The following is a 25358-nucleotide window of genomic DNA, read 5'->3' as shown; positions in this document are numbered from 1 at the left end:
GCGGATTTACTCTCGCTGAATATCCCTGGAATGATATGAATGCTATCAAATATAGGAAACGGGCTATTCCCCGAGTTTACCGATATTAAAATCACAGTAAAGGTTCCACAGATATCAGGCCCAGCATCGGAATGGACAGTCACTGGGCTCACTCTCGCTGAGTATCCTTGGAATGAAATATAATACTACAAGATATAGAAAGCGGGCATATTGCCCAATTTCACAACTCTCAAACTCACAATCAAAGTCCCTTAGACAGCGGGTCCAATTTCTAATTGAAAAGGTGAGAGTGCCAGGGTTTACGGTGGCCGAGTACACTGAAGATATCTCGCCAGACGAGTTGAACATGGTACTCTACGGCGATCGGTCTGACAAGTTACTGAACGACAGAGCTTTCACTAGTGAACGGTCTGGGAGTAATAATTTTCGACATCAATGGGGCCCTTGTGGAGAGGCAAGTAAATGCTCTAGCAAAGCTTCGCTCGGGCGAGGATGGAGTCAATTGGTGGGGTGACATTCGAGAAAGTGGTGGAATACATGCTTTTTAATACCGTCGTCTTTGTTTAGTGTTGGGTTTGGGCGGTAACGGGCACTATTATGAGGATCAAAGATAGAAGCAACCGGTTACAGTTACTATATGTTGATGAATGGACGTGCTTTAATATGGGCTTCATATGGAAATATACGTGGTTTTGTGTATGCTTGAGGTTATTTACTTGCCAGTAGAAGCAAGCAGTTGGTGGATAGTAGTAGTACATGGGACACACTTTGACAAGTAGCAGAGCTCATATGTTTAAAAAATACTCAATAAACTGCCACGGTGGTGCTTAACCGGTTTTGTAGCTAAGCATGTGGGAAGGCTACTACTACCTGCATTCAAAGCCACAGTAGCAACGATTGGCGAAATATATCAATAGAATCCACAGTACGTCAAGCTCCGAGAGCTACAAAGAAACAAACATATCCAAAGTCGACTCGAACAAATTGCCGTCCATGCTGGACTCTACAGCCCGCGCGCATACGTGTCGAGGTACGCAGCTGTAGCGTTGTCTGTGAACAGTTAGCAAAATTACCTTCATCATGAGACAAATAAACTTACAAGACTCCACACCCTTCTCCACGTTCAGGTTCATATACACGGGACGGGCCTAGGATGAGGGCATTAGTATGACTGCTACGCGAGAGATTCGCTCTTCTTTCATGTACATACCGTCTCGCCGCCTTTCTCCAACCAGTCATAGATTGACTGTGCATTCTGAACAGTGGAGCTCCAGTAGTGAGGAAGTACATCCAGACAGGCTTGGAAAGACAGCAACCCGCTCTGTTGCATGCCCTGCAGGTCCTGACGCGCACTTCGGATGGTCTCGAGAAGCTTCTCGAGATCCTCTTTTTCATAGGTTTTCTTACTGATTTTGTTTTTCACCACTGCAGGGTATAGTTAGCATACAAAATCTATTCAGAGGGAAGCGAAACAAAAACTCACCACCAGCGGCAATGTACAGACCCAGAGCGGCAGCAAAAGACACGCCAGCGAAGATGAGCCCTCCAATCTGCACCAACCAAGATTTAGTACAGGGTAACTTGATTGGGTTGAGTAATGTTAGTTGTGGGACTTTATCACGTACAAGAATCAACGGCTTGACGGGCTGGAATATCTCCCCCAGCGCCCCTGCAATTGGAAGAGCTGCTCCTCCGAGCGCGAGCATTACTTTTTGGGCCGTCTCAAGTGAGTTCAGTTCCTGTGTTAGGCTGCGGATCTCCTTTTCAAGATCCGCAATTTGTTGTGTCAATTCTCCTTCTTTGCCTTCGGCCCATGTAGAGTATGTGTCTACGAAGGAGGAAAAGTTGTTCTTGACGGCGGAGAACTGTTCCTGGATGTCTTCGGCGGTCGCCCCAAGCTTGTTGATATCCTGCATTGCAATAGGCTGTTAGCAATGATTCACTAGGATAGTCGCAATCAGAGTAATCAGAAGCGCATAACTTACCGAGACGAAGGCTTTGGCTTTGGCCTTTCGGTCCTCGAGGGAGATGGTGTTATCGGCACAGTATTTTACGATGACTTTGTCGAAACCTAATGCCAAGGTCAGAGAGAAACAATTGAAAAGGTAACCCTGAAAGATGGCTACACACTTTTGCCCTTCTGAGAAATATCAGCTGCCAGGTTTCGACTATTCTGAAGGACTTGATTGTAATCCTGTGTAACTAGTCAGCACCAAAAATTGCCAGCAACACCGGCTTTTTAACTTTACCTGGCGAATGCCGGCAATGGTATCCGCAAAGCCCTCGTTATACTTTTGGTCAATGACAGCCAGCTTCTGCTGAATATCAATGAGACGGCTGTCGATATTCACCGATGCTTGAGACGCAGCTGTTCCTGACTGCGCCATCCCATTCTGACCTTCCTCGGACGAGAGGTGTTGTCCAGCACCGACCGTAAAGTCGGCCTTTTGCTGGTCCGTCTGCAGTGGCTGATGGTCTTCGTAGCCATTGGCAAGGACGAAGATCTCCTCCTCCGAAAGGGAGTTAGCAGCCTCGAGAGCCTTCTCGACAGTTGGGTCACTGCCGACGAGACGCTCTAGCTTTCCGGCGACCTCATCATAGCTCGGAGGGGAGTTGTCGGCTGTGTAGGCTGGTGCTGGAAGAGGAGACATGATCAATCACTAAATGGAATTGAGAAGGGCTTGGTTGAGTGTAATGATAGTAGAGGAATTTCTTGCAAGGAAACTGGACTTGAGGATTGTTGTTTTTCTTTCCACTGGCGGGGGTGGACGCCGACTTTAAATATTGTATTCAGCAGCGGGATTGTCACTTCGTCACTTTGCAACATTCTCCCAAAATCCATCATCGGAATCGCCGAAGGTATCAGATTCCTACATGATTCACGATAAGAAATCTAGAATGATAGATCACTGCATCTTGCCACTGAGTGACGGACGCGGAGCTGCAACGTCGGGGTTTGCTCCAAGTAAGTTGCATAAACTAGCTGCATGTCAATCCCTGCAGCTGCATACAAGCTGAAAATGCAGGACTCCCGTCCCAGGCCGCATATCCGGTGTTGCCACTGCATTAACCACGTAATCTATGCCGGAAGCCCCAAAAGGTAATGTATTCCTATATCCTAGTTGATTCTGATGTTATCGTCCTTCTCCTGTAGTTGAGATGGTGTCAAGTTGTTATTCCAGGTCGGGCGACATACAAATGAAAATCGCGCACCACATATTAAGCCCCCCCTCATTTGCACGTCAGAGCCACCACAGAAACGGAGAGAAGACAATCCAAGATTTAATCCGCTCGCATTTCTCTTCCGATTACTATCATTGGTCATACACCCTGCCGTGAAAATCAGCTGAAGCCATACGACCATGTCTTCTCCCGTCCTCCCCTCTGCGACTAGCGTCCTCCACAAACTGAATGAACAGAGATCCAGTCCAGCTACAGTGTCAGCTTGTCTCATGGCCGTCTCTTCGTTGTCTGAGTCTGAGCGCGAGGCCCTGGTCCAGCTCCCTGCCAAGTACCAGATCGTACCTACAGACAAGGAGGCATTCACGACCGCGGCTGTGCAGGCACTGGCTTCAGATGACTTGGACCAAGAGCTTGGGGATGCTGCCAATGGAGCCTCTGCTGCAGTCAAGGGCATTATTGAACTAATGATAGTGCTTCTCCTCGAACTGTCACGGGCTGATGCAATGAACGGCACGCACCTCACTGAAGAGTATGAACCAATTTATAGGGTAGGTCACTTTTCCGTACTATGGGTCAATGATGCATTCTCTGTATTCTGACTCGCTAATACTATCGCGTCCCTCCAGCTCTACTGTGAGACTATGAGGGATGGGATCCCACTTTCCATCACTATTGCTCAGTATGCTGAAGGTAGGAATCGGCTTCATGTGAATGCGTATTTTCTCTAACCAGTCTGCAGACTTCGATAACAACATCATTGAATTCTGTGCGGATAGTTCTCTCACCATAGATGAGCGCTTATTGACAATTCGAGAGTACATCAAGGTAAGAGCCTTTTGGCAACAGAGTCATCGGACTACGGATTGTTGATTGACCACGTCGGTCTCTACTAGGATGCGGAAAGACACCAAATCTCAGCCAATGAGATGCACAGCACCCTAGAGTCGATATTCGACAAAACTCTGGATTTCGTAAACCAACTTGAGAGCCAGTCACTACTGGAGCGAGACGCAAATGACGAAAAGGAGGCAAAAACCTTTCCTGCCCCGAGGTCAGCAAAGACGATCTTTTCAGCTGGCCCGCTCGATGCAAAAATCCCGGCACTCCGAGTCGCTTTGGAATCACCTTTCGGGTCATATGTGACGGTATTATAAGCATCATAATACATTGATAGGCCAAATGAAGACGTGCTGACCGAGATTAGATTGCTGGCTTGCTTGGAATCGCAAACCCCGAAGCGATCAACGCGGCCTATTCTTTAGCTGCATCTAGTAAGCATTCCTTTCGATCTTTATCACCACTACTCTACTAGGGTAGGCTTCTAACAGGACTATAGTGGCCAATAGGAAGCATATACCTATCAATACAGTCATCTCCGACCTAGCCACACGATCGGGAAGTGCAACGGATACGAACACGGACTATTTCGACGAGTTTCGAGAGCATATTGAAGTCCTCGCTGGCTATTGGCAAAGTACACTCGTCGATGCGCGAAAAATCGAGCTATGGCTGAATGATGGTGCCTCGCTCGTAGTAAGTTCTGACCTCCTGACATCATTTACCCTCTTCATACTGATTCAATCAGAACATGCCCACGTACATGAACATGGCATTGAATGAAGGGGCCAAGATCTGTAAGTCCACATGAGGATCCACTCCTTTCAATCAGCTGAGATGCAATGCGTAGACTAATTCCTTGGCTCAGATGTGGAAGTAGGCAAGTACTTGCGACTGTACGCCGAAGAGACTAGCCAAATTCCTTGGGATGAGTGGTTGAACGCCGATGAGAGGATCGATAATTGAGCATAGGTGGTGTAGTCTTGTGCTCTCTTTAATCTGGATGTATGCCTGATGTTGCAGTTAACTCGGCCATCCATACTTGTTCTGTCTACGATCTACCATGTTGAATACTGGTCCTTGCTGCAATGAAACACGCATTCTGTCTGGAGATAGATAGACCCACAAAATAAATACGTCAATTCCTTCGGGTAAATTCATCGATCTCCGTCATGGACAGGGGTTCATGGCGTGTATTTGCCACCAAAAATAAAGGCGAAGTAGAGACGGGGGAAGTCCAGGCCTCAGCTCTCAGCCTTGGGGGATCAATTTGCCCTAAGCAGAAATTTTATTGGCTACCAATCAAGTGGGGGAATTTCCCTGTATCCTTTTTAGTGGTCAATGTAGACTATAATGTAGCAGCTGGAAGACCGGACCAACGGCCGGAAAATTAAGATACATACACGTACTACGATGCGGCTAAGGGCTTTGATATCCCTGTCTCCATCATGCACTAGTTTAGCACTTATATGTTACTACTCCGCAACGAGTATATCCAGCCGTCCAATAGAAAAGTTTCTTCCACTAGCTAATTAATAACGGGACACCAGCTGAGAATTGCGGATTGTTTTCTTTAACCTTCCCCTCCTACACTGCATGCATACGCATACACATACCCCACTTCACCGTTAGCATATCTCGCAGGAAGGTAACTCTACTTTCCCGGGATTTGAAAGTCACTCCAATTTTTATTAATTACTCTTACTAGTAGCGTGTGGCTTTCCTAGATGTCATGTATGGAACTGCATGTTGAACTCAATTGCCACATCTCGTGCACATCCTCCACTTCGTTCTTTCCCAAAGCATGTCCTATAGGGCGATTAAGCAGGTGGCAAAGACAGAAACTAGACTCAGCCCTCCGAAATGCTAGACTCCCTCGAACCTCAGCTGTGCCTTGGCGGTGCAGGTGACTTGCGACATGGGGACCTGGCGGATTGATTCAGCTGCTTCCCCTCCATTTCCCCGAACCAACTATCATCCTTGTCATCTTTCTCCTCGACTTTGGTAGCCAACATCTACTGCAAGTCCGAGGCAGCTCGGCTTGATGGATGTGCATAGCATGACGCATCTCGAAACAAATATGCAGGCACATTTGCCACCTCCTCCTTTAGAGATGGAAAGAGAATTAATGAACGATGGCTACAGTATATAAGGTAGCCAGCAAAGGACATGAGGACTCTTACTATCGACCCTGAAGCACCATTCTCTCGTATCTATTCGAAGAACAGACTACACCACAAGCTAACTCATCTATTTGCGTTCGACTCCCTTCTCTCCACACCATTCAATCCACCACTATCTCACAATGGCAACCGCAACGATTGTTCCTCCTCCTACCTACATGGCTGGGGACTCCCCACCCTCCTATGAGGAGGTCGCCAACAAAGTCAACCAGCTGGTGGGCAGTGACCCGACGCCCCAGAAGTATCTGGACGTAGCGACATCACTCTCTGAAGAGGAGCGGAAAGTTCTCAGCGATGGAGCCGAGGCCAATAATCCCATCAAGACCGAGGATGATAAGAGGAAGCTGTCTTTGGGTGCCGCAAAGACCATGTCCAGGGAGGACACAGTGGCCAAGATGCAAGAGGACGCGAGTGCTGCCAGCGCGGCAGTCGTGGCGATTGATGGCTCGTTCACAGCATTGCAAGTGAAGATTGCCGAAATTGATCAGCTCGAACAGACAGACTTTCTTGTGCAGTTGAATGAAAATAAATCGGTACGGATGACTTGCCCCGCTACCCCTTCTTTTCTCCCAGTTAAGAGTTTCTGTTAAGGGACATGTATTTTGAATCATTTATGCTAATCTACTTCGTCCTTGCAAGAGATACAACGAAGTGCTCACCAACAGCCGGAGTATGGCAGCTGAAATCAGCCAGTATGGCTCCAGTAAGTTTTACTTGCCCTCTGCCCATCCCAGACTTCCTCACGCTGACACTCCACTGCAACTCTAGGCTTCGATAAGCTTATTGTCCCGCTGTGTTCTGATGAGAGTCTAACCGTGGAACTACGATTGGAACAAATCAACAAATTCATTGAAGTCAGTCATCCATACCAAATATGCATGCTATGTTCCGACAAGCTAACTGGTTCGCTCATTATAGAGGGCAGAGGGATTCAGGGAGAAGGGCGAAAAGATTAATAAGGATTTCGATAATCTAGTCAACGATTTCATCTCGTTCAAAGCTCAGTTCGGTCAGTGGGGTAACGATAAGCAGGGGAAACTGAGACAGGATATAGAGGACCTACTCACAGACATCAGCGATCTGAATGACAAGTTGGCCAAGCTGCGTATATCTCTATTGGCACTCGGTGTTGGCCTGGGAGCCGGGCTGACAGCGGCTGGTATTGGACTTGCCTTGTCGGGGCCTGTTGCTCCATTTATCTTGGTATGTGCACTGCTCAACTGGGAGCCTTTTTCCACCTACCACCCCCCTCCTTACTTGAGCGTCTATTTCCTGGAACTAGATCCACGACAATGAATAACTAACATGGAGATATGTTACAGATCGGTGGTCTTATTTTCGCCGGAGCTACGGCTGCTGCAGTGGCCGGCATCGCCATTTCCATGGGCAGTAAGTCTGCTTTCCTAGACACCCTAGTTCTTAGGAGATATGAAGCTTACAAAATCCTCTCTACAGTCATACAAAATCAGATTGATGGGAAAAACCAACAGATCAAGGAGAAAAATGCCGAGATCGACGCTATTGATCAAGCTCGAACTGGCTTGGAGACCTTGGGCGATGAGCAGTTCACTGTGTTCCAGCAGAACGTCAAGGTCCTTCAAAGCTACTGGAACGCAGTGCAGGCCGATGCAGTAGAGATCAAAGGTTGGCTGCAAGACGGAGCTAATATGGCGGTACGAGAACCCCTCTTCCTTCAAAAGAAAAGACATGAAGGAGTGTATAATCGCAGTGACTGACTTCTTTCCTCTTCTTCTTGATGTGGTCATGCAGAGTGCACCCACTTATATGCAGGATGCGCTCAACGAGGCCGTGTCTATTTGTACGTTGCCATTGGCCCGCTCCCACCCTTCCATACTTAGCAGTTGGTTATTTGGTAAGCTAACCGTGAATGGTTACAGACGCATCTTTGGGCAAGTATATGGATGCATATGCAAAGGGAATCTCAATTTGATCGGGCCACAGTGTGTGGTCCAGTTCGTCTGCCAGAATGCAACGCAGAATTGTCTAGGGGTTCGATCATGACTACTTTCGCTTCGCAACTTTGGAAGGAAAACGAAGGAAGAATTAGATCCAGTCAGGATGATAGGAATCTTCTGGGGCGATCCACGCCTTCCTTTCTTTTATCCGACATTTGTTTAGTTGATAACTTTTGGAAACAATATATCGTGATAGCTACTGGATACCAATAGCTCTTATACATACAGGTCTAACATATCAACCATTCGTAATAAACAGCACATTAGCTATGGACGATATGTCTAACCCCCCTCTTCGCCTCCGTTCGGGGGAGCACCCTCATCCTCCGACGCAGCACCCTCTACCTCTGCCAACGCCTCGCGCTGCGACTTCTTCTCCTCCGTGCCGTTAGCAGGCACCGAGACCAGCCTAGCAGCCGGAATACCACCAGATGTGACGTAGAGGAACTCCTCTTGCGAATAGTGGTCCAGGTGACCGAAGAAAGCAGAGAAACTAAATATAAGTATTAGTTTAAAATCTATAAGTGTAAAAGAATCAAGGAAAAAGGGGAGTGATAAACATACGCATGAGTTTCTTCCTCCTCACGGAAGATCCGATCGTAGATCTCACGCTGCTTAAACTCATTGATAGTATCAGCATGCTTGTCAAAGTCGATAGGGTCTTTGCCCGTCTCATGAGTCTTGCGGTTATACGAGTCGAAGACGGGCCGTTCCAGAAGCAAGCCCAGACCAGGCGCCTTAGGGATAGCGATCTTATTGGCACCGTAGGTCTCGACAATGCGCTGGGGATCACAGCCGCAGCGCACGACCATGGCAGCCATGGCGACCATCTTGCGAATCTGGTGCATCATGAAACTTTGGCCGTGGACCTTGAGGCTGAGCCATTCGGTGCCGTTGATGATGATGGGCTGTTCTGCCATCTTGAAGGACTTGATGTGACGTTTCGAGGATGGGTCGGCGTGGGTTTTTTGGATGGTGTAGTTGAAGAAGTTATTCGTTCCGACATACTTGTCCAGGGCTTCTTGCACGCGGGCCAGGCGTTGGGCCGGGATCCGGTAGGCCCTCTTCGCCTGGAGGTAGGCGGCTTTAATGGCCTTGACGGTCTCGAAGACCTTACGTCGGCGCGCTTCTTCGGCCTCGTCGTTTTCGGCGGCTGCGGGCTTTTCTTCAGTAGATGGCTGTTCGGTGGTTTCCTCTGATGCGGGCTTGTCTTGTGTCTGGAACATGTCGTCTTGCGCGGACCGGTCCTCATCGTTCAGGTGGAGCACCTTCTCAACGAGCTTGCGGATATCCTCTGGTGTGTTGTCGAGGATGGGTCGGACGTACTTCTCGTCGGTCTCCTCCCAGTAGCTCGCTACCTCTTCCTGTCGGGCCTTGTATCCCTCCATGTCACCTTCCTTCTCGGCGTACTCGACGAGCTTCTTACCCAGGTAAGTGCTGGGGTGAGGCGGCAGGAAACAGTGGGTTGGGATGAGGTATTCGTAGATGCGAGAATCGCACAGCTGATAACTGCTGAACGACTTGTTCGTGACGAGAATGTCCCATACACGAATTTGCGAGCTGAGCTTCTCGTTGATCTTCTGGATGATGTCTTCGTCTTCGACAATCAGCTTCAAGGAAACAATGTTTCCCGCGGCGTGGACGCCCTTGTCGGTACGCGCGCACCGCACCAACGATGACTTCTTCGGATCGGTTGCGTTGGCCTTGGAGATGGCGCCGGCCGCCACGAACGCCGCAAAGAGCTCTCCTTCGATGGTCTTTTCCGTCTCGCTCCTACAACAATCAGTATCAGTTCAGTTATTGTGGAAATGAATGAATGGCACTAGACCGTAATCATACAATTGCATGCCCTTGTATCCGGTTCCCGAGTATCCCAGCAGCACGGCGACCTTCTTCTTGGGGCGGCGCTGTTCGCTCTCGATATCCTCCTGAGAGAATTGCGTCGCATACACAGGAGCCCTGACTTCCTCTCCATTCTCAATCTTGCGACGTTTCGCTTCCTGCTGAGCATCGTGGCGGGCTCTCTTATCTACCATATTCCGACTTTCTGGGTTAGCTGGAAGTCAGACAATCAATTGCTCAACCCAAACATTTCAGATCGGGGAACTGGCACAACATACCTCCACTCGGATCGTCCCATATTCCGCTTCTTACGACCTCGATCAGCTCCGCCTCCGGCTTGCGGAGGTCTTCCTTCGTTATTGTCCATGGGATGCGACGGGCCTTGAGCGATCGCAGGTACTCGGGAGAATAGAATCGCGCTTGGGGGGTACGCAGAGAAGTGCGCGCGCCGGAAATTGACAGATGGGGGGCCAAAGAGCGTCGCAGGATAATGTGGAGCGGCATGGGAAAAGCTGCTTGTCGATGCGCTTTTCTGCTCGCCTTTTCTTTCTGTTGCCGCATTTCTATCTCCGCGCTAGTCCGATTGCGGGGATGTGCATGCCCCAGGCAGAACGCTGCATGCATGCCTGAGGTGTCAGTCATCTCCGCCGGCTTCATTCATTCAAACCTCATCTTCTCTTTCATCTCTCGCTGGTCAATCCCCTCACCCTCCCTGCGCGGTATCTGTCAACCTAGTATATACTATAATTGAGCTCTCGTCATATACGTCCCACCAGTAGCTCTCCACAAAGCATGGTGATCTTGCAGCGCCGAGCTTGACACTGGAAGACAAGGACATTTGCGCCGGTTGCGCCGACTGAATCTCCAGCTTGACCACCATCTCGCCATTCTCTCTTTGTATTATATTCCGCCTCTAAACACGCTTATTAAACTACACCGGCTACCATGGATCTGGCAAACACCCTCATCCGCAGCGTCGTGCGCGCCTTCTACGAGACCCGCCACATCCTCGTAGTAGATGCGCTCTTCATCCACTCCGTGTACGTCCCGCGCCGATATCATCGCATCGCAATGGACACTCCATGCTGACCTGATGATCCATAGTCTACACGCAGAAGACCTTGCATTCCTCCTAGGTATGCAACAAAAAGACCTACGGAAACTCTGCGCCAAGTTGCGCGAAGACCGCCTCATCTCCGTGTAAGCTACACCCACGCCTATACCAACATCACCCTCACGGAGAAACCACCGACACTGACAATCACCCAAAAATAGGAGCACGCGCGCTGAAATACGTGATGGCTCAACACGTCCCGTGAACCGCGAATACTACTACATCCCACTGCACCCCGTCGTCGACGCGATCAAATACAAAGTCTCGAAACTCACCTCCACAATAAAAGCACAATACACACCCAGCCAAGAGCGCAAAGAATACATCTGCCTGCGCTGCGGCTCCGAATGGACCGAACTCGACGTCCTCAGTCTCTACAGCGAAGAAGGCTTCGAATGCCAAAACTGCGGGGCGATCCTCGAACGTACCGAAGATGTCAAAGGCGCCGAAGGCATCGACAGAACCGGACACGAGAAAAACAGCAAACTCATGAACCAACTGGACACGATGCTCAAACTCCTCAAACAAATCGACTCCGTCGAAATCCCTCCCAACGACTTCGACACAGCCTGGGACCATAAAATCGACGTCGTCCGGAACCAGCAAACCCACCCCACGCGAGCAGCAGTCATCGTGCCCTCGAAGCAACAACAAGAAGCTGTCCGCGGAAATACCAAGACCGATGCTACCGCCCTCGAAATCTCCCTCACTTCTAGCGAAGAGAAATCCGCCGCCGAACAAGCCGCCGAAGCGGCGCGCAAAGCGGCAGTCGAGAAACAGAACGCCCTGCCAGTCTGGCACACCCACTCCACGGTGTCCACGTCCGCGGGCGGCGGGCCGCAGGTCAAATCCGAGACCGACGTCGACATCAAACCGGAGATCAAGGGCGAAGACGAAGACCGGAAACCGGAGATCAACGGTCTTGATGACAAGGTCGCGGCGTACTATGCTGAGATGGAGCGCGAGAAGGCCCTCCAGGCACAGGAAGACGCAAGCAGTGCGGAAGAGGACTCCGATGAGTTCGATGAGTTCGAGGACGTGGGTGTGTCGGCCAGTGATGCGGGTGGTTCTCCTGCTGTTAATGCTACGCCTACGCCTGGTGGAGGCCCTACCAGTGCACCGATGCAGCAAACCTCGACTACGTCTTCGGTAGGCATCAAGCGGGAGCTGGATACGGATTACTCGAGCGTCAGCACGTCTCAGACAGCAGCGGCGACACCAGCCACAGGAAGTGATGAAGGACCGACGGCGAAGAAGATCAAGACTGAGCCTGAGGTCAAGAAAGAAGAAGAGTCGGATGAGGACGACGATGAGGAGTTTGAAGATGTGTAATATCTTATTACTGTGTGATCGCATCTCGGTATGGGCGCGGGCGCCCTCACCCCTTTTATTCCAGAGTCTTAACGGCCAGGACGTATGATAGATGAATGTAAAATTAGAAGAAATTCACTTCTGGAGAAGTGGATGAGCTATATACAAGTTTCATCGATGTAGAGCCATGAATAACATAAAATTAGCCACAAACAGACTAGTAGTATAGTTCAACATGGTTCCTTTCAACATCCTCAGAGATCATACTATCATCCCTCCGCAATCTTCATCCATCCTGCGCATCACAACACTGTCGGAATCGCAGCATTAAACCCACGAATAAATTCCTGTCACTTGAGTTTATCAATCGGTCGAATTCCCATCTGTAGGAATACATCACCAACTACAGCTGCCATCCTTCCCAATTTTCCTCTCTGAGCCGATTGAGACATGGCGAGACAACTGTAGCCACAAGTGACGGGTTGCTATATGATTCGGTTGCAGCGCAGGTCGCTACTTCCTCACTGTTCTTGGATTCAACTTTCACGATGATATCGTCCAAGGGTACCATATGCCTTGTATCTCAGATCCGTCCCTTCCCGCATCAAACAGGCCAGATACTTCCATCTTAGTGGCGTAACGTTTCATCTTGAAGCATTGCTGGAAAGTATGCGAAGAGACACGCCCCATCCCGAGTGTCTGAAGCTTGATGTCAGCCTTCGGCAAACTGCAACGATGTACTCCTTTAGAGATATATCGATATTCTCTTCGAAAAGAAAACTTGCGTAACATGCCAAAACCCAGCAATTTGGCCTTTGTCATCCACGGTGATGAGGTTCCCATTGTCGTAAAGACCCTGTTGCAGGATCATCCGACTTGGAAATATGATTAATATTAAAACATTTCCCAGTAGAATTATGGAAAAATGGCCATTTTCGCCAAAATGACAGGCAGTAAGTCTGGCGAGCATTTCTTATCCTTGACAGGCTAGCCAATATTATCTCGATAAAATCTTTTTTTTTTTTTTTTTTTTTTTTCTTTTTTGGAAAGCTTTGCCAGAAGGTAGAATGTACCCATGTCTTCTCCCAATCCTGCAACTTGGGAGGAAGTCGAAAGTTCGGACTATTCATCCGAGGAAGAATTCATAAATACCATAAAATTATATGGTCTTCTTCCCAATAAATAACTAGCTTTCCCAACATAGCTTACATCAGAGGACAACACCATCGATGTAAGTATGACCTATCTTAGTCACGAGCGAATGAGGCAGCAGGCTGCTGCCCTTGAATCCGAACTTCATTGACAGCTGAGACCCGTGAAGCACATTTGGCGCAGTAAGGGTTCCAGAGCCTTGCAGTTGACCAATCTTGGTAATGTAAAACAAGATTTAAAAGAGCTTAGAGATTTATATATTTATAAATACTCTAGGTGTTATGATCTTGTCATTATCAGAGGTAAAGACGAAGACGGGACAAAGACGGGACAAGTACTGAGTAGTACTCCGCCACTGATCCACAAAGATGTGGCTTATGCAGCTTTTCTAGAGTCTATTAGCGATAATAGCTCCTTTCACAATGTACCATAAATTATATGGTGCCAAGCTGTCGAAGCCTCATGGCTGCTGTAGGTAATAGTTAGAAAGAAAACTCTTATTATATAATAAAAAAGACATGAAGATTAAAGAACAGCTTACTTACCCTGTAAGGTATATGTGCTAATATGGCTCAAACTTGTGTTCAATCAACACAGACAAGGCCATCTTGCAAGTTGTCGGCGTATTGAGCCTGCCTGGCTAGCCATCTCGGCCCAAATGCCCAAACTAAGGACGCAATGTCCAAACGGAGGACCAGATATCCATGTAGAGGAGCTTTATGAAGTTTGATGAAAGCTATATACTTTATCGGACCAAGATGTCGATTAGAGTCATATCCTTTTGGTTTACGATAGCTTCGACCAGAGGCAGAGTCAAAGATGCATGAGACATTCTTATCAACGAAAGATTATTGATGATTGAAGCGTAGTATGATTAGAATTTCTCTGGGTTTAGGATGTAGTTGTGACCACAGGTTGACGAGGCAAAGATGCAAGGAAAAAAGAGTGTATTGATGATCGAGTGTTGGTAGTGGAAGCGCATTGTAATGGAAGCTGCTGGAGGTAGTTGTAAGAAGGAAAGAAAGTTGAAATCCCGAGGAGAGGGAAGAGGGGGGGTATTTATATCCGTGGAAATTCACTGAGCGAGTCTCTCAGAGTGGTAGTTGAGAGTTCGGTGTTATGGGAGTGAGAGGAAAGTGAATGTAGGGTCAGTTATGATTTTGCAGTTCTAAAGGTTTAGAATATGTGAAGTGAGCCCAGAGTAAAAGAAGTGCCGACTGCCATGAACTCAATATCGAAGAAATTCTGAATGATCAGTGAGGTGAGCCGAGAGGGAATTCAGAGGCCCAGGGAACTCTCACAGGTGAGTATTCTCTGAGCCCTAAGCCAAGCCAAGTCACTTATATCCTAGGATGCAGGATCATCCTGACGGAAGAATAGAACCGGCTTAATAGTAAGTGAATCGGGCTTCAAGAGATGCTTCTAGATACTTAACTTTTCCCCTGAGATGAGTTTACTACACTCAATCTGTGGACGGTTGTTTTGAACCAGAACAAAGTAATAGAGAAGGCATGTCGCTCACTGAGAGTAGTCAACATGACATATTCATCGAATCAAGCCCAGCAGATTAGGAATATCATCAACATCAGTCTACTATGTAGTCTCCTGATATTCGGGAAACTAGTTCATTTGGTTTACGACTTTCTATGTTTACTTTGCTAGATCGGTGGCAAAAGCATCACCAACAGCTGCTTCCGAAGTTCGGCTTTGGCGTCCAGTAACGCAAGCCTATGGATCATCATCATTGCAAGGGTTCTAAAGCTAGCTTCCTCCCAGAAAGCACATAGCAGACCATCCCTATAAAGGCGCCAAGTCACAGCTTCCCCCCCCTGCATTAACACATGCCACGGAAACAGAAATCTCCTCAAGCAAAAGACAGTACAAGCCAACACACAAAGCAACCTTAGCCGGAACAGAAGCAAAGGCCCAATTCTATTAGAGCCTGGCGAGAAGAAAACGCCGATAAATGCAGGCCAGAACCACACAAAAAAGGTTTTATCATAAATTCGTCTCTCATATGTGATACAATGAACCACCGCGGAGGCATTACCAGATGCAGGTCTCACGGAGATCCTGCCAGCCCCATCTCCGAATCACTGGCCATGACGGAGTTATCCTCCCAGTCTTCTGCAAGAGGAAGTCAGTCGCTGAAATAGACTTGGTTGGAAAAGTAATCACAACTCACCGGATGCTAGCTCTTCCGGGACTTCAGCAATCAGGTCTTCAACAGCTGCAATGGTTTCTGTAGTCTTCCGTTAGTAACAATAAACCGAACATGATTCTGAAAAATAACGTACCCTGGGCTTGCAGAATAGCCTCCTGGTCTTCTTCACTATCACCAAAATACGTGCTTAGGCAATGTTCCACCACAGTGCGGATGGATTCCACTGCTCTGGGATCAACGCCAGAGCCTGGGACGTTGACATATGCTTTCCGCAATCGGTTGATGCTCGCGTGTACCAATTTCTTGGCTACTTCGGCCTGACGTGTCTGCCAATCGTCGCCTGCATCTTCCGCTTCGCCGCTGAATAGGATTTGCCGAAGGACGTCCAGCGTCATGTTGCGAACCCCTCTATCGGGGAAAGTTAGCAAGGGAGGAGCCCACTCTGGGACCATCTCGATGAGATGGTTCAAAAACCAAGCTTCATTGAGTCCAAGCCGATTGTTGCGACTGCCCATAACGCTCGTGAAGAAGACGATATGCTCCCTGCCACCGCTGTCATTGATAGAATCAACCCCCTTGGCGACGAAGTCAATCAGACTGACGATTCTAGCCTCGTCAGGGCCTCGTCGACAGAATATCAAGGTTGCCTCTAGGAATGGAGCGCAAAGACTGGCCGGTGCTAGTCTCAAGCCTTCTTCCAGGGTTCTACAGATTGGATCCATAAGACCAGCATCGGGCTCTGCGTCCACAAAAAGAGTAACGATATTCCTGCTTGCCGGTGGACTGCTGTTATGCGTGAGAACTGTTGTCAGAAACGACAACTCTTTGCTCTTCCCCAGCGGCCGGATGAACATGGCCTCCGACATTGTAAGAGTGTACCTGCCGTCTGGCAAGGTTCGTCGTTTATCGTCTTGGCTCGGGGGAACAGTGAGGTCAATGCGTGCTATTAGGTAGGCAAGGAGATCCATGAGTCGTTTGTAGGAGAATCGCCTGCCCTTCTCCATGAACTTGATGATGAAAGCGTACTGCCGTCTTAGGCGCTTCGAGTCCTCATGGTCAAGCCAAACGATTTCAAGGCATTTGAGGAGGAACCCATTGTTGAGAATTATGCCAGCTTCGTATTGCCCAAAGTTTGCAAGCATCGACAAGAACTCGAAGTAATCATCCCAAGAGCGGCTCGCGGTATGCAGTGTCGACCACATGCTTTCCAAAGTTCGCACCACGTTCTCAAAGCTATTCAAGTATCTCATCTTCCATACTTCCTTCTCGACATCCTCGTCATCTGCACCTTTCTGAAGCCCTTGGAGTTTTGAAAGAGAGCAGATTATGAGCCTTATCGAGTTGCTGCGGACGGCCGGATGGGGACTCCTTAGAACCAAATTGCGAGTTGCTGACGGCTTGCTTTCGAACCACTGCATAACTCTGTAAGCCGCCATCGGCACCTCGGAAATGACCGTGAAGAGAAGTGTAACAAATGCGTCCAGGCCCAACGGTTCCCTTGACCTCGAAAGTAACTGTTCTAATGTATCCAAGGCAATGAAGATCATAGACTTGTCCAATTTGGCCTTGGTATCACTCCGGGGCCCCTGCTCTTCAAGGATCATGGAAAGCAGATATCGAACGAAGAGAGCGTGGTATGGGTCCATCAGACAGTAGACACGGATGAAGATTTCGTTCTCCATCACAATATGGTTAGCGAGTTCCCTAGGCAAGGACACACCCACAGGGTGTTGAGGCTTTGTTGGTTTGTAGATCGCCTTCTCTGCCTCCATGCTAGAAGCACGTTGATAGAAAAGCATATAGGCGTTCCACACCTTGTTGAACCGGACCTGGCCCATGGCCGAAGACTGCCCAGAGTCGTTATGGCCACCAAAGCACTGGTCAGCGAGTTTTGCTTGGTCAAACCGGCTAACATCAGAATCATTGAACTCGACCCAGGAGCCGCCAGCTCCAGAAGTAGGTCTCTCACGGATGTAAGAGTAGTAGTGGCCAGATTCAGCTGTACCACTGTGAACCAAGACGCCAACGAGTTCAAAAATGTCCTCCTTTACTTCGGCTGTCTGGTCTGAAAGATATTCAACTTTGTACGGGCTCATGTCGATGAAGTCCGGGAACTGAAATTCATCGTTGATCTTGCTTCGCAGCATCGTAACCATGTCAAAGTCAAAGCGCTTTAAATGAAATATTAGATTGTCAGGCACATCTTTCAAGCAGGCCCGCTTAACTGCATCGACGTGGCGCCCACACGATGTGCAAGAATACTTGTTATCTGCGGACAAAATACTGTCAGTGTGGTGTTCGTGTGTTTGACGGTCCAGAATCACTTACCTCCCTGCATGATCTCCCCCTCAACGTAGGCTTGCAGACTGTCTTCGAGGCTTGCTTTGTCTTTGATTTCGCATTGAATAGCGGAGAATGGTTCAAGCCGCTCGGAGATATGGGGGCATTCCTTAGACTTGATTTGCTGGACTAGCTGCCCGCCATAGAACGACCGGAATCTTTTCTTGCTCTCGTTATCTGAGATCTGAGCCTCCCATCTGTCAAAAAGAAGATTATAGAACTCGTCAACATCCATCTGAATAGTGACGTCGATGGGTTCGTTGTCATAGGTGCGTATCGTGTCGACAAAAGCCTGTGAGTCAACGCTCTTGCTCCAGGTCTCCTGCATGTGCCCGAACAACTTCTTCGTCTCATATAGCAGCTTCTGAGATCCGTCCGGGTCCTCAAGATCGAGCTGCAGTATGAAGTCACGAAATCCAACGTTCATGAAAAGCTGAGTCAGAAGGGAATTCAAGTAGCAGGTGTTCGAAAGATTTTTGAGCCCTGCATAACCTTCTGGAGACCGGAGCATTTTGTACCGGTCGAAGCCCCAAGCGGGAGAATAGGTGTAGTCTGTTGGGCGGAATATCAGTCAGCGATGATACAGATAAGAGGAAAATGCAGGAGTTCAGACCTAATGGAATAAGATCCTCAAGACGCTCAACGATTGTGGAGTAATTGTTCTCATCGAGTCTGCAGAGTTGACATAGTATACTATACAGCTCCTGTCGGGTTTGGGTGTGCATGACAGGAACTTGAGGTACAATGAGATCGGTGGAGGGCGACGAAAGGTCGGGGAAGAGATATTGATCGAACAGGCTCTCGGCGAGATCGCTGCAAAGTCAGTATAGAACAATGGACACAGCTGTAGCGAAACTCACAAAGTGTCAACTGTGGTATCGTTAGAACCTGCCAGCTCCAGGCATATTCTCAGAAGACGAGCGAAGCCCAGAATAAGATGGTCTACAGGCTCGCGGCCAACAAACTATAAAATAGGTTAGCGAGTTCGGAATTAGAGTATAAGAGAAGACTGACCTCTTCTGTCTGATGGCGCAGCATGGTTGTGCTCCACTGCTTCAGGTATTGGCTAAATGAAAGGTCATGCGGTGATCTCTCAGCGACGGAGCGGAAAACCAAATTGGCAATTTCGAAAAACTCCTGGCATTGAGCTGCGTTATCGAGCGTCACAGGGAAAGCCTTGTCGAAAGCATTCCAAATCTTTGCAAGGATCTCAATTCGAATGGCATTGTCAGAAGCAGGTGTGTCTTGTGTGCCCTGTGTCTCAGGATCAATTGGCTTCGTCGATTTCCTCAGTAACTTGGAAGGACTACAAGCAACAGCAATATTCTCTGCAATACCTTTTCGGATGGGCTGGCGATGCTCCTTCAGAAGAAGTGAGCAAAGGAGTTCATCAAAGTGCGGTTGTTCCTTGACAGCCTCCCAGAAACCCAGATCCCGAACTGAGCCCTCCGTCAGGACAGCGAACGAGTTACAGATCAACTTAGTAATGCTTGTTTCCGAAGGGGAAGAGATAGGCAGAAGCCGCGCAACTTCCATGAAGTGGAAAAGTCGCTGAACCAATGCCGTTGGATTCGGGACCACCGGCGCTTCACCGGGAATAGCTGGTCGTACCAGAAGCGCATAAAGGAGGCACTCGACCATGTGCGTTGCAGATAAAAGTTTGGTGGGACTATCTTTCAAGCCACCCGCCATCTCAGAACGCGTCAAGGCAGAGACTAAGACGCGGATGCTGTGAGACACATAGTCTTGATTTGGTGATGCCTAACAACGCGACTTGGTTAGCGTAGTACACCACAGAGTCAGCATACCCTTACCTCGAGAGTTTCTTCACGCAACGAAACTGAAAGCGCATTGACCGAGTAAAGGAGACTAAACGGCTTGTCCATAGGGAACATCTCGTCCTCAGTCTTATCTGTCGACTTTACCAACTCCAGAACCCTGTCCTGGGGAGGGAAAACGACGAGAAAATCATATATCTATGAATTAAGTCAGTAATCAGAAAGAAATGGTGTCTACCAGAGAAAGAAAGAGAACGGGGTATGCACACCTCACGTGCTAGATGGTCCTCGAGGACAAGCAGGTCGTACAGGTCGTCAAAATGTTTCAGTACCTCAGAATCAACCAGGGTCAGGGACTGGCGTCTACCAGTCATGGCCAGTTCACGACTTTCTGGGTCCCGACGGATAAGGAGTAGGCCTGAGCCGAGTTTTAGATCTCGAATGGTAATGCCAGGCTTCTCAAGGAGATCGATCCTCTGTCCACCAGAGATCGTACTGAATTTGGTGAAACCTGTGACCCGCACGAGGGTCTCTGCGAGCTCCGCAGCGGTCGACAAACCCCCGATGTGCAATGACCGGACTTTAGACTGGGTGCCTCCATTGAACGTTTGGTAGCGGATATCAATTGCATCCCCTTGGATCGGTTTTCCAGGTGAATCGAGAGGCAGGCTTTGTGGCGGACTGTACTGAGGACGACACCGTAGCCCCTGTAGGAATCGGCGAAGGAAAAGTAATGAACGGCTGAATCTGAGCTCCTCCGCCTTGATATTGGTATCGGATGCAACTGCGTCCATGGATGCGTCCTGAATTATGTCGGAGTTGTCACGGGATTCCTTCAACCTCGATGCCGCAGACTTGAGCTGGTCCACGCAACGGTCCACCAGAGCAATGTGGGTAGCCTCAACAGCCGATCGTGGAGACCGGTTAATGATGCTATGATCAAGATAAACCTCAATTGCAAAAGTGATCGCGTCCGTTTCAATCGTACCAGGGGGAGCTGTGAGAATAAAGCTCCATATCCGGTCCATTCCCGGTATCGCTACGACCTCGTTCTCGCCGGCAATTGATGGGGGATTGAACCGGACCTCATAATTAATTGTCTGCTTCGCGAACTGAAGAACCTCGGGAAGATAGTCTTCAGCAGGCGAGAGCTCGGGTAGGTAGACTTGAATACAGCGTTCAACGAGTGAGTTGGCTTGAGCACTATACCGGGCAGTTGCGCAAAGCATGTCCCAGAGGGCACGTCTGCCCTGTTGCGCAAGAGACTTTGACATGAAGACTCTACGCCAAAGCAGATCACCGAGATCCGGAGTTATTGAGTCCGGAACCATATCAATGATCCGGGCCAGCATATGGACCCTTGACGAAAATCCGGTCAGAGAAAACGGATCAGTAAAGTCGGTCTGGTTCAGGTCCACAGTATGAGCCAACTCCGTGATCACTAAGCGAGTCAGGTCGAACTCCTCGGCAAGCTTGCGAAGTTCCAAGGAATCATTGCTGGGGAGAAGGGCGTTCAGGGCCTGGATGCTGCCCACGGTGAACTGGTTCATTTCAGCGATGTCTTTGAGACATTGCTCATATATCTCCATTTTGTCAACCTCACTTAGGCCGATGTCCATAAAAGATTTCAGCTGGGCTGCTGCGAACTTCTGGAGAAGGGCCTTGTGCTCGACAGGGAAGTCATTGGCACCAGCGCTCTCACGGATCAAACGCACGCACAGACGAAGGGGAATTGCATCCGCATGAATGCGGTTCTGGGTCTCACGGTGACTTCTATCGCTGCATTTCTCTCTCACCTGGTGGAGAAGCTGTTCACAGAAATCTACCATTCGTGCGTCGAAGCGTGCCAACGGAAGATCTAGCAGCTTCGAGCACACGTAGATCAAAGCCGGCGAATTCGAGGTATGCATCTGAAAAGTCTTGCTCAACATGCCTAAGACCTCGGATACGGTTCGAGGATCCGGGCTTTCTGTTACTGTCTCCCATATCGTGTCTGTGTCCGCATCGGTATACGTGGCGGTGACGACGAGAAACCCGACAATGTTTCCGCTTCTGCTAATGAGCTGAGGGTGAGAATCAATTCCCACAATGTACTCAACGATCCGATTTTGTCGCAGGAAGCCCACGAGATAATCAACCACAGGGTGAATGGTGCCTTCAGTATTTCTGTGGATATGTTGCCTCCAGATATGGACGAGTTCTGCCTGCATTGTTTCGACACCAAAAACACGCAGCTCCATTCGTCCATCCATAATGTGTTTCTTCAGGACGCCAAACTTCCAACCATAGAAAATGATAGAGGAACGGTCCTCAGGGGTTACATCTTCTGAAAGCTCTATCGCGAGATCCTCCGCGATTTGTGAAGCAAGCTCTAGATCACGATTGCATAGCGTGGTATAGGAGAAAGCAATGTGGCGTAGCATGGAGTCGCTTGTCTCACTCGATACCCAAGGAGACTTCTTGGTTATGTGAAACTGGTATTTCTCATCTGCGGCGCGGATCAATGGGTAAGCACGCCTCATAGTGCGAGAGCAAATGGAGGAATTTATTAAAGCATCATCGGCGTGATACCTGCGCCGTTCGTTCCCTGACTCTATCAGGTTATGCACGATATTAACTATCGCAATCAGAGACGTTGAAAGTTGAGACCAGCGGGTAATCAGATTCAGAATGCAGGCCGCATGGTCGGACAAGTGTTGAATGATATCTAAAGCAGCAGCAACCTGGTCGTTCGTACGAGCGACCAGATTCGCCACGTCCGATCCATGTATATTCTCCATGGTGCGGAAAAACGGAATATTGCCTAGCTGCAGAATCCAACCCAGTGACACCAGGTAGGGTTTCGATAAGGGGTCTGTTATCTGGGCCTCGGCATCATCCACAGCCTGGGTCAAGAGGATGGTATCTAGGTCAATGACATGAACAGCCAAATGAGCGAAATCAAGGAAGAACTCTTCTAGACAGGCCCATACCCCCCGCCCCTCATCCGGCAGGAGCTCCACGCTAAGAATATGTTAGTACTTGGGCTTTGTGGGGTTGATCGGCAAACTCGATAGAGTTTCTCCAAGGCCAAAAACACGTAGAAGTCACTCACACTCTGCGCAACAAGCTATCCACAACGCTGGGTAGCTCCTCCCAGAAGTCCCGGTCCTCCGCCAAAACTTCATGGGTCAACTGATCTAGATTGTTTGCGACGTCATCGAACCAAGCTTTCACGGCAACAAAGACCGGGGTATCATGTTGGGAGCCTATAAAATAACAGTCAGAATCGACACGGCAAACGCCAGGGTAAGGCAATCGAAGAAGCGCTTTACCTTTCTCAATCATCGTACATATCTCCTCCAGATTTTCCCGCGTCTCATTTCCCATGAAAAGTCTGGGGAACGTCTCCACCAGCGGCGGCTGGTCATGCAGCTGCACTACCTCTGGGGTTTCCGGTTCGCGCATCGCCTCGCCCAACGACTTCCAACTGGAGGTATTCGGGTCCTGATCCATATCTTCCAGGTCCGCCACCTCTATCTCCGGGCTCTGTGTGGGTGATGATGATAGCGATATGGCGGTGGAAGCGTCGAGGCCGGTCCCGCCTGCTGCGGACTGAGTGGGAAGATCACGGCTTGGATGCTCGACCGGGGAGTCACCAGGCTCAGACGCCATGTTGTCGTTGGGCACAGGAGACTTCAGCTTTATGACCACTCGGCTGGCCGGGCGAGAGGAGGGAGAAGCGTCCTGGCCCGTTGTGGCAGGAGCATCCGGGATGTCGTTGGGGAATCGAGTAGCGGCGGTTTCGTCGGGAATGGACCTAGACTCGCAGGTACCACTCCCACTGTCGAGACGAGGGCGTTTCCGGGTGGATTGAGGATCCGACTCTTCCATGGGATGACCGAGGGGACGCGTCGAATCAATCGAGGAGGTTGTTTCAGGCGGGGTGCTAGAGCTCTCTAGCGGGGCAGCTGCCATGACATTTTCTTAGCCCGGCCGATGGGGGACGCGACAAGACTGTGAATGGAGATGGGGGGAAGGATTGAATCTAATTTAGCTCTAGGGGCGATTGATAAGAAGGAAAAATGACGGCAGACCGAGCGCCCGCACACAAGAAAGGGTGGTGAAATGTGTGGGAGAAAGAGAAGCAAGTCGGGTTGCGGATAAGAACAATGCGGGAAAAGGAAAGCCAGCTGAGAGGGGTGAGTGGAAGAGGCAGCGATCGGAGAAGCGATAGCTGTTCGGACACCCAAGGAGGAACTGAAGTAGAGAGAGTGTGTGTGAGGGCAGGTCGATGACCGACCGAAGCTGATTAAACAGCTACTAGCTGGAGAGGGATAGAGGGATGGGTGAACAACTGGTTCAAGTAAAATGCGACAGTGAAGAATTGAGATGGAAGATGAGCAGAGCAGCAGAAGAACTAACTAACTGAAAGGTCCAGCTCTGACGTTGCGGTGGAGCAACGGATTGGCGGGTGTTCCAGGGCGAATCGGGGATCGGCCTGGAAAGTGGTTGGATGGTTGGATGGTTGGATGGTTGAAATGATGGATAACGAACTTTTCTTTACTTTCCAATTATCTATCGCTCTTCGATTCAATCGACCTATTTATCATTCTTCTGGTTTGTTCTGCTGATAAAATATCTCCAATCTCTGGAATTATCTTTTCCATCTACAATACGGGAGACTCCGTCCATCAATGACTACTACTCCATGATACATCCCTTTTGATTTTCACCTGCAGCGCTAAAAGATAGTCACTAACTCTGGTTGGTGGGGGGAAAGCCAGGATCACATCTGCCTAGTATTAGGGGAAACTATAGTCGCTACTGTTACCTGGAAGCTTCCTCAATCCGGTTCGCTGAATTAATTAATTGTGCTACCAATTCTCGTATGTATGCGTAGTAATGATTCCCCTCGTTTCTCACGCATGGAGTAAGAATGGACACGGTCTGGACTGCCAACAAAGCGAAGATCAATCTCACCTTGAACCGAATACTGGACAAAAAGGATCAAATTAACACTCAAAAAAAATCACACTAAAATCCATCGGTGCCATTGGGCCCAGAATAAATAAAGACGCATGAGGAGCAGCCGCCCATCTCAATATGCTTTCTCTTGGTTAAGAATTCCACCCAAGCGCCCTGTGTTACCGTTGGCTGGTACTTCTGTCATCCGCGGAAAGACAATCACTATGTCAAAGTGTTCCTATCGGACATTTGTTTCATTTCGTGCATGCCTCAGTTTTTAGCCATGGCTTTCCCTGGCCATTTATTTTCCCATTGTCCCCACCAGCCAGCCCTAGGAGAAATTCTCCAAGTAGGAGGAAATATTCGGGGGATCCCGTTGGGTGGTTATGACTAGAATGTATGCATTGTATGTCATCTCAGCTTACAGCGGAAGATAGTACTTGTTTAGTAGTTAGTCCAGAAGTACGTACCCAACGACGTACCTGTATAGTTAGTAGTAGCTTTTACCTGGCTGCCAGCTGTACTTAGGAT

At 49.0% G+C, this 25358-nt stretch overlaps 6 protein-coding genes across 6 annotated transcripts; 3 read left to right on the top strand and 3 right to left on the bottom strand.

Annotated features, from left to right (window-relative positions):
* Nucleotides 1–820: 820 nt before the first annotated feature.
* On the bottom strand, nt 821–2651 carry BO85DRAFT_432622 (uncharacterized protein; the record flags this gene model as incomplete). Its single annotated transcript, XM_025658387.1, has 8 exons — nt 821–1050; nt 1100–1148; nt 1211–1425; nt 1484–1550; nt 1626–1910; nt 1986–2071; nt 2131–2194; nt 2250–2651. 8 exons carry the CDS (start codon nt 2649–2651, stop codon nt 1004–1006), a joined length of 1215 nt encoding a protein of 404 aa, XP_025509804.1. The 3' UTR covers nt 821–1003.
* A 423-nt stretch (nt 2652–3074) lies between these two features.
* Nucleotides 3075–5131, top strand: BO85DRAFT_214518 (uncharacterized protein). Its single transcript, XM_025654633.1, has 8 exons — nt 3075–3731; nt 3810–3873; nt 3923–4008; nt 4077–4328; nt 4388–4454; nt 4520–4716; nt 4769–4817; nt 4889–5131. Exons 1-8 carry the CDS (start codon nt 3363–3365, stop codon nt 4984–4986), a joined length of 1182 nt encoding a protein of 393 aa, XP_025509803.1. The 5' UTR covers nt 3075–3362; the 3' UTR covers nt 4987–5131.
* A 962-nt stretch (nt 5132–6093) lies between these two features.
* BO85DRAFT_508549 (uncharacterized protein) lies at nt 6094–8427 on the top strand. The gene is made up of 8 exons (XM_025664471.1): nt 6094–6736; nt 6843–6906; nt 6972–7057; nt 7122–7406; nt 7526–7592; nt 7659–7876; nt 7974–8022; nt 8102–8427. The coding sequence occupies exons 1-8, from the start codon at nt 6326–6328 to the stop codon at nt 8152–8154; spliced, it is 1233 nt and encodes a 410-aa protein (XP_025509802.1). The 5' UTR covers nt 6094–6325; the 3' UTR covers nt 8155–8427.
* Nucleotides 8274–10356, bottom strand: BO85DRAFT_409005 (pseudouridine synthase PUS2). The gene is made up of 4 exons (XM_025657426.1): nt 10300–10356; nt 10019–10235; nt 8744–9952; nt 8274–8672 (listed from the first exon to the last, which is right to left on the bottom strand). The coding sequence occupies exons 2-4, from the start codon at nt 10213–10215 to the stop codon at nt 8462–8464; spliced, it is 1617 nt and encodes a 538-aa protein (XP_025509801.1). The 5' UTR covers nt 10216–10235; nt 10300–10356; the 3' UTR covers nt 8274–8461.
* A 366-nt stretch (nt 10357–10722) lies between these two features.
* BO85DRAFT_409001 (putative transcription factor TFIIE complex alpha subunit) lies at nt 10723–12652 on the top strand. The gene is made up of 3 exons (XM_025657425.1): nt 10723–11061; nt 11126–11221; nt 11297–12652. The coding sequence occupies exons 1-3, from the start codon at nt 10967–10969 to the stop codon at nt 12465–12467; spliced, it is 1362 nt and encodes a 453-aa protein (XP_025509800.1). The 5' UTR covers nt 10723–10966; the 3' UTR covers nt 12468–12652.
* Nucleotides 12653–15292: 2640 nt separating this feature from the next.
* On the bottom strand, nt 15293–24231 carry BO85DRAFT_432611 (putative ubiquitin C-terminal hydrolase). Its single transcript, XM_025658386.1, has 11 exons — nt 23195–24231; nt 22975–23128; nt 20150–22883; nt 19917–20078; nt 19117–19863; nt 18963–19066; nt 18716–18915; nt 18091–18654; nt 15896–18031; nt 15784–15840; nt 15293–15725 (listed from the first exon to the last, which is right to left on the bottom strand). Exons 1-11 carry the CDS (start codon nt 23835–23837, stop codon nt 15661–15663), a joined length of 7566 nt encoding a protein of 2521 aa, XP_025509799.1. The 5' UTR covers nt 23838–24231; the 3' UTR covers nt 15293–15660.
* Nucleotides 24232–25358: the final 1127 nt, after the last annotated feature.

This window comes from Aspergillus piperis (genome assembly GCF_003184755.1).
Source record: "Aspergillus piperis CBS 112811 unplaced genomic scaffold BO85scaffold_38, whole genome shotgun sequence".
Taxonomy (NCBI): domain Eukaryota; kingdom Fungi; phylum Ascomycota; class Eurotiomycetes; order Eurotiales; family Aspergillaceae; genus Aspergillus; species Aspergillus piperis.
This window is presented reverse-complemented; position numbering and strand designations above follow the sequence as displayed.